The sequence below is a fragment of the Peromyscus leucopus genome, chromosome 1, assembly GCF_004664715.2.
Source record: "Peromyscus leucopus breed LL Stock chromosome 1, UCI_PerLeu_2.1, whole genome shotgun sequence".
In the NCBI taxonomy this organism is placed as follows: Eukaryota; Metazoa; Chordata; class Mammalia; order Rodentia; family Cricetidae; genus Peromyscus; species Peromyscus leucopus.
The window spans coordinates 86,323,450-86,336,114 of record NC_051063.1 but is presented as its reverse complement, the minus strand read 5'-3'; the positions used below and the strand labels follow the sequence as shown (position 1 = coordinate 86,336,114).

At 47.4% G+C, this 12,665-nt stretch overlaps 1 protein-coding gene across 1 annotated transcript in view; it reads right to left on the bottom strand.

The window, feature by feature from the left end:
- Positions 1 to 1,532: 1,532 nt before the first annotated feature.
- Syt17 (synaptotagmin 17) overlaps positions 1,533 to 12,665 on the bottom strand; it is a 72,056-nt gene continuing 60,923 nt past the window's right edge. Inside the window, 1 exon segment of the mRNA XM_028867785.2 lies at positions 1,533 to 2,877. Within this exon segment, the coding sequence (XP_028723618.1) occupies positions 2,681 to 2,877 (197 nt within the window). The 3' untranslated portion in view covers positions 1,533 to 2,680.

The following is a 12,665-nucleotide window of genomic DNA, read 5'->3' as shown; positions in this document are numbered from 1 at the left end:
ACGTCCTTCTTGTGCCCTGTTCTCAGAAGTCATAGAGAATCCTTTCTGCCTTTTGCCCTGTGTAATGTTACTTTTCCTATGGTTGTGTTAAAATGCTCTGACGAAAGTGTCTTAAGGGAGGAATGGCTTACTTTATCTTGAGGTTTCGGAGGATCCTGTCTGTGGTGGCTTGGCCGGGCCCTTGGGTAGAACACTACAGTGGCAGGAGTGTGTGGCATCACTAGCTTGGGACCAAGCATTCAACATATCAGCCTGGGGAACATTTTGTATTCAGAACCATCACCTCCACTGCCATGCTGTGAGGAAGCCCAAGCTAGCCCCCTGTGGAGGCAGCCTGTGCTAAGGCCTCCATGGATAGGGAACAAGTCCTCAGCTGTCAACCAGCACTAAGCATCAAACTTGGGAGGGAAAGCCTTCAGAGGGTTCCATGCCCTAGCCCTTAAGTGTTCCAGCTTCGGTCTCAGGTGCAGGGAGCAGAGCTGAGTCATCCCTGCTGGGTCTGAGCTGGATCTTACTGAATAAAAATCTGTTACCAAGATAAACATCACTGCTCTGTGTAGTTGGGAGTGAGTGTGTATGTGTGTGTGTGTTGTATGTAGGTTTGGTTGTGGAGATCAGAGGTTACTGGTGAGTCTCTTACTCATCACTTCCATATTATGTTTTAAAAAAGAGTCTTTCAGCCGGGCGGTGGTGGCGCACGCCTTTAATCCCAGCACTCGGGAGGCAGAGGCAGGCGGATCTTTGTGAGTTCGAGGCCATCCTGGGCTACCAAGTGAGTTCCAGGAAAGGCGCAAAGCTACACAGAGAAACCCTGTCTCGAAAAACCAAAAAAAAAAAAAAAAAAAAAGAGTCTTTCACTGGATTCAGGACTCACTGGTTGACTAGACTGACTCGCCAGTGAGCCCCAGGGATTCACTTGGATGCCCGCGTGCGCGCGCATGCACGCGCGCGCGCGCGTGTACACACACACACACACACACACAGTGGTGCAGCTTTTCCTCCTAGATTGAAACATTCCATCCTGCTGGGAAGTTTGTCCCTGGAGCTGACCAGATTGCCTAGGCCCCTCCCTCCTAAGAGTAAACAAAAAAGAGACCTGAGAATCTCTCAGACAAGCCAAATTATAAAGAAAGCTCCAAGACCAGACCAGCTGCTTAAAAGAAGCAGAAGCCAATGGAGTTGCCTTCAGGCTGTGCAGTGTGCTCCAGGTTCCCAGCTTTTATGAGCTGTCACCCATGCTGGGGTGGGCTTTGGTGATGCAGGTGTCTTTGAGTCATTTCTGCTCCTATAAGTGATCCTTACACACACACACACACACACACACACACACACACACACACACACCCCATACTCCATACTAGGATTACAGTTACTCTTTGTTGGGCCTGTCTTTTTACGTGGGTACTGGGGTTCCAACAGCAAGCACTTCCGTGAGCTATCTCTTGGCTCTGACTGGATTGCCTTATCATGCATACAAGCAGCCAAACTCTCTCCCATCTTCTATGTTATGAACAAAAGAGATAACTCCAATGCATGGCACAAATAAATAATCTTTAATTTTCAACAAATAATTTCCCATGACAGAGGACCACGATATGCTGTGGAGAAAGATACAGAAGCATCCCATGAGGGAAGAATCTATTCTAACTACACTAAAGCCTTAGCACATGAGACAAGACTGTGGTGCACACACAAACACGGAGCTCATTGGAATATGATCGAGGGGAAAGGTCATGGTGGAGGGCTGTGGCACCATTTACATTCATGTGCCAGACCCCTGGTTATGGGTCATAACCACCACAATTCAGTCAGAAAATGTTACCTTTGCTCTATCATAACCCTACTTATGGGACACACTCAGACTATTGCTACTTGATGTGGGGCCTCTGATGGATGGGAGGACATGGGGTGAACTTGCACCGGATGAAAGGCAGAGAGATAAGGGAACTTTGAGGATGGAGCCTCTGGCCACCACCTTGCTGTCTAACAGGATGAGGAGGCACACATGTGCTCACCTGTGAGGGCACACACACACACAAACATACCCACACGTACCCACAGGGAGTCCCAGAAATAAGCTAACACGAGGACAAAGCAGGCGAGCCTGGGTTCCTGACTCTGAATTACTGTCTTTTGTCACCCCCGGTCTCTCCGAAGAGTCTAATCTATTTATCACATTTACTAAGGAGAAAACAAAGATACTTACACCTTTGGAGAAAGGTATCAGGTGTGGAGACCCCAGGAAACAGTGGCCTGCTCAGAAGTTCCCTGGCAAGGGTGTTTTTGAAGTGGGGATCAGGTCCCCGACATACCAGCCAAACTCCTGGTAAACTGAGTCAGGCTCTTTTCGGAAGGCCTCTTTTCTCTGGCCCGAGGTTGAAAGCACATTTTGGGACAGGGGTATGGGTAAGAGCAGGCACTGCCAGTAAGTCTCACAGCAGAGCCTACTCAACTTGTGATTTACGCACGAATGGAGTTTCCGGGAACTTCACGAGCTTCCCTCAATGAGGGTGGCTATTCCATGACCAACTGTCAGCTTGCTCTCAGTGCTGACAGGGCATTGCGTATGCACGTGCACATGTGTGAAAGTAGATGTAGGTGTGGGTTGAGTATTGATGTGACACATATTTTTTTTTCTCTCTTTTTTTCAAACCCGTGATGGCTGTCTTCCCCGTGGCAATCAGGTCACCTCCAGGGAGGCAGGAGACACGCGGTCACACTCGGCCCGGGACCTCAGACTGTGCCACTGCCCCACGGCAGTGCGGTGGGTGTTTAGCATCCGCCTCCAGTGGTTGGATTCAGAGGGGCCGGAGGAATACTGGCCGATGACGATCCTCCCAATGAAGTCATTGCTGCTCTTCATGTTGTGACCAAACACTAGAGAGCCAGAGAGGTGAGGGCAGGCAGGGAGGAAGTCAGGCGTGGGGTAATGGGATGGGGAGGTAGGCACAAGACACAGGTCGTTAGCTCACACATTGCTCAGCAGCAAACATGCGGTTGTTGCTTTGGGGACATGGCTTCTTCTCATGGGGACAGTCTCCTGAGCACAGCGGAGGCTCCTGCTGTCCCTTACCAAGTCAGCCATGTTCCCACTTACCAACTTTTGCCCTGGCTATCCCTTCTTTGAGATAGCTGTGCCACCCACAATATGCGACTATAAGCTCACAACCCAATGACTCACACACTGCCTACAGAACTCTATGAATGGGCATAGAGTTCTGGTGGGACAGCAAGCCATCACCATAGCCCAGCTAAGTGGACAAGCCAGGACTTCTTGTGTGTGTTATAAGTGCACATATTCGTGCCTATGTGTGCAATTGCAGAGACCAGAAGAGGACGTTGTGTCCTGCTCTATTATACTCTGCCTTATTCCCTTATGAAGGCTCTCTCAGTGACCTGGAGCTAGACCATCAAGCCCCAGTAATCCTCTTGTCTCTGGCCCCCCAAAGCACTTGGATTACAGGCATGCACCCTCAGTCACACTCAGCTTCTTAATGAGTGATGGAGAATTGAATTCAAACCCTCATGCTTGTAGAGCAAGCATTCTTACCCACTGATCCATCTCTCCAGTACTGTTGATATCATGGTATGAATAATTTTTTTTTACTGTAGAGGCTTGTCTGGTGATGTGAAGGGTGCTTAGCATCATCTCTGGACTCTACCCACTAGATTCCAGAAGCAGCATCCTTCCTTCAAGCTCTGACAACCACAAATGTCTCTTGACATGGCCAACATTCTACTAGGGGGTCAATCCAACACAGATGAGAGCAACTAGAGTTGAATTAAGGATAGACATTCTGAGGTGAATCTTGGGCTCTGAAGCAGCAAGGGTGATTATTAATCTCAGCTGTCAACTTCAAAGGATCTAGAATCGCCCGGGAGACTGGCTCCTAGGCCTGCCTATGGAGGTTATCCTGTTTAGACTGACTGAGGTGGGAAGATCTGCCCACTGTGGGTGGCACCATCCCCTGGGCTTGGGTCTTGAACTGTGTGGAAAAGGAGAAAATTTGCTGAACATATTGATTACTGTGTCTTGACTGGTACTCAATATAGTCAGCTCCTTCAAAGTCCTTCTGCTTTGAATTCTGCCGTGATGGACTGTACCAGAACCATGAGCTGAAATAAACTTTTGGAGGTTGCTTTTCTCAGGGTATCTTATCACAGCAAACAGGAAAAGTACCTGTGACATAAGGAAAAGTCTCTGGTGCCTCCCTTTCCTCACTGAGTGGATGGGATTCTCACTCTACTTTATCTTGAAAGTTAATGCATGATGGAGATGAAATAATGTGTGTAGGGCTCTCAGCACACAGTGCCTAACACATGGCAAATGATGCATCACCATTTTGATCTTAAATTTCTGTCCACTGACTTCATAAAAATGATATTGCACACTTCCTCTGTTTCTCACAGTGGAGGCAAGTTCACTGAGAAAAATGGCCAGGGTAGTTTTTCCCGCCCCTTGTCACATCTTCTGTCTCTCCTAAGGATTCTCCATTAATTCTAATGCAAGCTCAATTAGTGTCTTTCAAACCTAATGAGATGGTTGGGCTGATTTATCTTTTTACCAAGTTCAGCTTCATTCTTTGTGTGTGGGTAGTTCAAGCGTGCCATCGCACTAATGGGGAAGCAGGCTGTGCCTGTGTTATAAATGAAAGGCCACAGAATGGGAAACATCACAGATTCACCCAGCATGAGCCAAGCAAAGGCAGGCTAGATCCCAGGAGGGGTGCTGATTATCAGACACAACAGCTCAAATCCACAGCCCCAAACAGAGCTTGAATGCTAGTAGTGAGCCTCCATTCTCCCGTGTGGGGTTCACATAGAGAATTCCAAATGATGGAAATGGGAGTTGGGGGAAGAAAAGTGGAAACACAAAACCGAGAACACCATCCAGCATCTGAAAACCAAAACACCTGGTGAAACAGGGCAGGAGAAACACGCTGCTTGCTCAAGGGGTCTGCTGCTTGTCAGCTCTGCAGGGGAAATTGGAGCATGTATATTTTTTGTACAGTTGGTAATGAACTTGGTGTGCATAGATGGACCTCATTACGTGAAAACCCCTTGTGATAGAAGGGCAATAAGTGATGGAATCCTAGCTTAGAAAGGAAATTGCTAAGGTGATGCACTGCAAAACACTTTTGAGTAGGTAACAATCAAGACCTTTTTGAACCATGTTTAGTGAAGAACATAGTTTTATCTTACCAGATAAGAACAGGTTGCCAGGGTTCCTCTCCCTGTGAACCTCAGTCTAAAATAACATTTTATTAGGAGACCATTCCAGATTCATGTTCTCACCCTCTCTGCCTCTGCAAAGCTCAAGAATAATAGAATGGTCCTGTGGCTCATGCCTACAATCCCAGCATGTGAGAAGCTGAAGCAGGAGAAATCCTGTGTCAAGCCAGACTAGACTGTAGACTGAGCCCCCATCTCCAGAACTCCAATGAGAGAATGGCCATACATAGCAGCAGCCCTCAAATGAGCATTGGTTTTATATCCATGAGAAAGAGGTTTTAAGGAGGGAAATCTTGGGCTGGGGAGAAGACTCATTCAGTAAAGTGTTTACCCATGTAAGCATGAGGACCAGAGTTTAGAATCACAGCATCCACATAAACAGATCCTGTGCACTCACTGGTCCTGGCCTATCCTAATTGGTGACCTCTAGGTTCAGAGAGAGATCCTATCTCAAAAAATAAAGTAGAGAGAGAAATTGAGGAAGACACTCAACCTTAACCTCTGGCCTTCACGTGCATATGTACACACACATACAAATGAATACACACACACACAGAGACAGAGAGACACATGAATAGAGACAGAGACACAGAGAGAAGAAAGAGAGAGAAATAGAAAGAGAGAAGAAAGGAAAAATTTAAACACTCTAATGTAATGAAGACTGAGTTGGTTCAACTTTTGGAGTTGGCTCAAAATAAAAAGCAACTCGTGACCCAGCACATCTGCTCTAAGAATGAGCCGCACAGCACCACCTACAGAAACAGACACAGATAAATACACACAAGGATGTTTTATACAGCAGGAATTGACAACATAAAGCTTTCAAGACAAACACAGCTCTTCACCTGTGTTTTGTAAATAAAGTTTTATTGAAACATGGCCAACCCCATTTTCTTACATAATGATGCACTGTGCTACAGAATTATATCTTAATTTGTTTGAGTTGCTGTGGCGAAATGCCATCACCCAGGTGGCTTGTAAACAACAGAAATTTACTTCTCATGGTTCTAAAGACTGGGCAGCACAAGATCGAGGCACAACAAGCTTCATCTCTGGGGAGGATCCTCTTCAGAGATGGCATCTTGCTGTGTGCTCACACAGTGGGAGGGACAGGTCAGCTCACTGAGGCCTCCTTCATCAAGCCACAAATCCCAAATGGGAGTGCTCTTTCCTCATGACCACCTCCCCACAGTTCCACATCCTGATACAATTACCCTAGAAGTCAAGGCCTCAACATCTGGATTTGGTGGCATGTGTGAGGGCAAATACTGGAGCCCAGTCACCTAATCATCCCCTGGGGGTCCCATCGCTCTCTCTTAGAAGCTCATTTGCACCCATGTCATCAACTTAGAACATGCTTTGTGGATGCCAACACTAAGAGCACTAATTAACCTCTGATATAATAGAATGCCTTGGGTCTGCATGATTGCTGGAAAAGAGACAGCGACACATATTCAAAAGGAGATGGGGGGATCTCCAAGATACACAGTTCACTGAACTGTCAAGAGAGCCTTTCTCTGGAAAGTCCTACTTTTTGTGTTACATAAGTCTGTAGAGTTTGAACTTCATGTAACAAGTACATATTATGTTGGAAGAAAGCAAAAAACAGCCGTTATTAGAGATTCGCATCTAAATCGCCAGAAGGGAAGGAAAGGAAATGGGAGCCGTAGAGCCTACGCTTTCCAGCCTGATTTGCAAAGTTACTTGGCTGATGAATCGGTTGGCCCTGGGGAGGTGGGAGCTCTCCCGGTGATTCAGTCCTGGCGGATGGGAAGGCCGCCTCTATGGCCATCTGAATTAACTGGCAGGCACTGGCACTTGCAAAGTGCTTAGCAAAGTTTCACGCTCCTGACAGTCTGTGAGAAAATGCACAATCTCAGAGGCAAATATAAAGCTAATGGCATCGAATGCAAAAGCTGTGCAGGGAAAAGTCAAGAGTTGACATCACGGCAATACTAAGCTCTGTGTCACTGGAGAGAACAGAGAACTAAGATTAGATGCCAGGTGTAGTGGCGCAGGCCTTTAATCCCAACACACAGGAGGCAGAGGCTGGTAGGTCTCTGTGAGTTCAAGGCCAGCCTGGTTACATAGTAAGTTCCAGGACGGCCAGGGCTACATAGTGAGACCCTACCTCAAAAACAAAAACAAAAACGGATTAGACATGAAATTCGGAAAAGGAATGTAGCACGCTGGGGCATCCCTGCAATCCCAGCCTGTATGAGTCTGAGGCAAGAGGATCAAAAGTTTGAGATCAGTATAGACAGTGTCTCAAATAAGCGAACATAAAAGAATCCAGTATGGTGTCTGAGACAGTGGGCTGGATATCCCTGCTCCTCCATCCATGGCTTAGGAAGCCAAGCCCTACAGCTAGTGGGTGGCACTCATAGAATTGACGCAAAGGAAAGCAACCCTAACTAGATCCGTCTCCCTGCAAATACTCCTTACTGGTTGTCATGGAGCATGCATGTGAAAGCAGACATTAATGTTTTACTGTAACACACACACACACACACACACACACACACACACACACACACACACTCCTACTATGCCCTTGTCATTCAGAATCAATTTCCCAGCAGCCTGTGATACCCAGAACATAGACAGTCAGGACAAATGTCACAAGCTCCAAGTGGATCATGAGGAGGAATCCTCAGGCCCTCTCCAAGAACCTGTTTATGCTTCATGGGTTTTGACACAGAATGCATGTGGTATTGCGGGTTGGATGTGGGTCATCCTAACAAAGTTCATGTATGGGTCTCAGTGTGGCGGTGCTAAGGCGGTGGGGCCTTTCAAAGGCAGAGCCAAAAGCAGCTTGAGCCCCAAATTTCTCTGTCTTCGTATCTTGCCACGCGATCTCCCTTGATGCCATCTGCTTTGAGATTTTCAATAAGGAACAAAAAATTGGGGCTGCCCAAGCTTGGACTTTCAGCCCCTCAAAATTGTGTGTTAAATAAACGTCTTTTCTTTAGAATGTACCCAACCTTACGTATTTTGCTATAGTAATAGAAAATGAGCTAATGGGATTGATCATCTGTTTTCCTCATCTGAAACAACACAAGTTAGTGCAGTAGATTGTGACTATCAGACAGACAGAAGGACTCAGAGGGGTGGAATAAAATGGGGGATTCTGGGAAAGAGAATGCCAACTTTTTCTCCTGTGAAGAGAGGTGAAGGAGATTGCTCTGAAATCATTCCTTTCTACAACCGTGACTTTCAGTCTACAAGAAAGCACACACACACACACACACACACACACACACACAGAGAGAGAGAACACAGACACAGAGAGAGAGACAGAGACAGAGATGGAGACAGACAAAGGCAGACAAACACAGAGAGACACAGAGAGAGACAGACAGACAGATACACAGAGACAGAGGCAAAAAGAGAAAGAGAGACAGAGAGAGGTTGATACACATACACACAGAGAAAGACAGAGGCAGACAGACACACACACACAGACAGATACACACAGAGAGAGACAGAGACAAAGAGACAGGAACAGATGAGGAGAGACATGGGGCAGAGACAGAGAGACACATACACACCGAGAATGATGTAGAGAGATAGAAACTGTGGCAGACAGAGAGAGGGAGGGATGAGACAGAAAGACAGAGAAGAAGAAGGAGAGAGAGGGAGAGGAAAAAGAAGCTTAGAGAAAAGAGATAGACACACATGGAGAGAGAGAGGGAGGGAGAGAGAGAGAGCATCCATTCACCCATTTTACATCGGAAAACCAAAGTCCAGAGAAGTAACTAAAAAGTCCTTTGAGCTTTGGTCAAAGTCTAGCTCTCTTGAACCAGTTGTGGCAAGCTGAAGCATCCCATGTTGACACTTGCTGTGAAAATGAATTTGTTCTTCCCTGCTGGAGCTAAACTCTTTTCATTGCTAATTCCCTTTGCCAAGGCAGATGGTTCTAGAAGGGAAGCTGGATGCCTTCAAATGTGGGTGTGATAAACACTACAAATAAAAAAAAAAAAAAAAAAAAGGGAGGGTGGTCCTCTGTTTCATCAAGGAGAACAGGCTCAGTTCCTGTGCATGCTGGGTCACAGGTAACTATGGATTTTCTTCCATGTCACCATGGAAGGGTGCCAACACTGCACCCTCAGTGCACCCTTGGGCCTGCAGCACAGGGGCACCCTCAGATCATGTGTGGAACCCTAACACCCCCATACTGCCCTCAGCGTCCCACCTCTTGGGTGCTGGAGTAAGTTGTCTACCCATTTCTAGGGGGAAAAAAGTGCTAAGTTAGCAAGACCCATACTGGACATTTCACAACCCTTCTGGCTCACCGCAAGGAGTGGGAGTGCCTGCATTTCAGGATGTTCATGAGTCAACCTCAGAGACCCACAGGGTCGTGCATCTGATTCCCCTACCCTTGCACAGGTCAGTTCTGCATACCCCAACAAGGGGTCCCCATTCTCTACTTTCTGCAGAATCCCCTCAGCAGCAAGCACTCCCCACTCAGTTCTTTCTGAAGTCAGCAAGCTGCTCCAGGGTTGTCCGCAGCAAGTTACCTCAGGAGGCTGGCGATGAGGCTCAGTAATTAAAGAAACTTGTTAAAGCAGGAAGGCTTGGGCTCAATCCCAGAACCCCTGTAAAGAGCTGACTATGGCTGCTGGTGGTGGTGGTGGTGCATGCTTTTAATCCCAGCACTTGGGAGGCAGAGGCAAGTGAATCTCTTTGAGTTTGAGGCCAGCCTGGTCTACAGAGTGAGTTCCAGGCCAGCCAGGACTGTTAGAGAAACCTTGTCTCAGAAAAAACAAACAATAAAAAAGAGCTGACAATGGTGGCATGTGCTTGTAATCCCAGAGCCAGGGAGGTGGAGACGGGTGGATCTCTGGGGCTCACTGGGCAGCCAGCCCAGCCTAACTTGCAAGCCCCAGATCTTGGTGAAAGAAGGGTTAGCCTCTGGCCTCCAAATATACAAGCACACATATGTATGAGCACACACATGAACACTCTTCCTTATACAAGGTCTACCTAGCCCTTTTCTGGGTCTCAGTTTCCACATTACAGATGGGTGGGCAGATGCAGGTTTCCCGCCCCTTCAGATGCTGTCTGTTTCCAAGACCTTTCACCAGGCCAAAACTGCAGCTCAGCGGTAGAGCACTTGCCTGAGAGATTTCACCCTGACTTTACAAGCTTTCCTGGCTCTGTTCATGATTCGTAGCAGCTGCTCAGACAGATCTGTTTGCCTCCGCCTTTTTTGTTCCCACAGCTATAAGGACAGTCTGGGTAACCACACTTTAATCACTGGAAACCAGTATCACTAATCCTGACTTCTGCCATGCAGGCACGGGGAAAGCGCTTAATCCAGACCACAGCCCTGCTGGGAAGGCACCGTTCATACCCTCTTCCCCCAAGCAGACAGGAAATCCAGGGCTCAGAGGCATTAGAGTTTCAGTGTCCAAGGTCATCCATACCCCAGGAACAGACATGGAAGGATAGGCACCACTTTCCTTTTCTTATCACAAAATTAAAGGTCTTAGCTGGTCCCTCCTTCCCCTGACTCCCCCATGGAGAGAGGACAAGATGGAAAGTATGATACAATGCAGGATAGGGCTGGGGAGATGACTCAGTCAGCACGAGGCTTGCCACACAGCCCAGAGACCTGAGTTCAATCCCCAGAGCCAGGCAGAGGAGTGCACACCTGCAATCCCAGTGCTGAGGAGTTGGAGACAAGCGAACTTCTGGGGCTCGCTGCTAACCATTCTATCCTATCTACAAGTTCCAGGTTACGTGAGAGATGCTTGTCTCAAAAAATAAGGTAAGAATACCTGTGTGTGCCTCTGGCCAACACACACACACACACACACACACACACACGCACCCATACACACACACACACACACACACACACACACACACACACACGCACCCATACACACACAAGATATATGGAATCTCCTTGATTTATGCTGCTTGTGTCCCATAACTTAAATAATAACTTAAAACAACTTGGAGGGTATTTTAGTCCATAATTCCATGTTATAGTCCATCACAGGGAAGTCAGGGGGCCAGAACCAGGAGCAGTCAAGTTCACATCCACGGAAGGGAACAGAGAGAAATGCATGCATGTATTTCAGTGCTCAGTTCACATTCTCTACTCATACCGTGTAGAAATTCCTTCTTAGGGAATGGTGCCACCCACAGTGGGTGTGTGTGGGTCTTCCCACATCAATGAATGGATTCAAAATACTGCCCTTCCCATGCCCACAGGAAATGGCTCACTGGGACACTCTACCCAGGTGATTATAGGTTTCACCACGGAGATAATTAAAACTAACCAGCATAGATGGTTTATCAGTTAGATATCTTTTCCTTCCTTAAGAAATGGAAACCAAGATTAAAATCTCTTAAAACCCCTCTGAGGTGGATGGACCTGCATCTCTGTGGAGTATGTGGAGCCTGCATCTGCCAAGATGACGCATGAAGTGAAACACTACTTTCAGATCTGGGTGTGAATCACATCATTTTGTTGGAAGCCTCTGAAGGTGTGACTATAAAGCAATGTTTTTGTTTTTACATGAACCACCAAATTTTATACATTGGACTGAAGAGTGTCTCTACATGTTCATTCCAGAGATGCTGGCAGGGCTTTGGTGAAAATGTTCACTACCTGCTGTCTTCACAGCTAGCCACGAGACACCTACTGATGCTTTAAGAGCACAATTAATTATATCTTCCTTGCTCAGCCAACATTGCTTCAGAGAGTCTGCTGGTGTTTAGACCTGGGGGACTTTTGCAGGTGTTTTTCAAACACACCCCGGGTGATGTTCATATACCAGGCTCTGTGCAGAATAAAAATTGCAGGTGGACTGAGGTCTTCAATGGACTGTATAAAGGGACCCATCGTGGTCTGGTCTTTGTTGCCAACTTGATTGGATCGGGAAATGTCTAAGACCGTAGTAAGCACACCTCTGGTGTGTCCAGGGTGTTTCCAGAGATAATCAAGAGGGCTCTGACATCACCAGTAGATTAATATCTTGATGGAGTTTTAATATCCTGGCTTTATGGAGAGGTGGCAAGAGGACCAGGGGCCTAGTTGGAGGAAGCAGGCCACTGTGGGGGTGGGGGTTGTTCTTGGAGCTACAGCTAACCCTGACCCCTTCCTGCATTTCCTTGTCACTGTTTCCTGTCTGCCACAAAGCAGGGGGACTGAACCTCTCTCCTCCCTGCAGCTGCTCTCTCAGGGACTGGCCACAGGGTTGCAGTCCTGACCCACACAGCAGCTGACCCCGTTCTCTGCCCTCATTGGAGTAAACCTCTGTGAACACAACGGTCCGACCAGAGGCTCACTGAGGGGCTATGGAGAACACTGCCTAGGATGGGCAGGTCCCTTTAAGACTTTAGTCCCTCCCACAAGACAACCAGGAATGTGTTCATGGAAGTTCACCCTGCTCCCAATCAAACAAGCCATGCCTCCC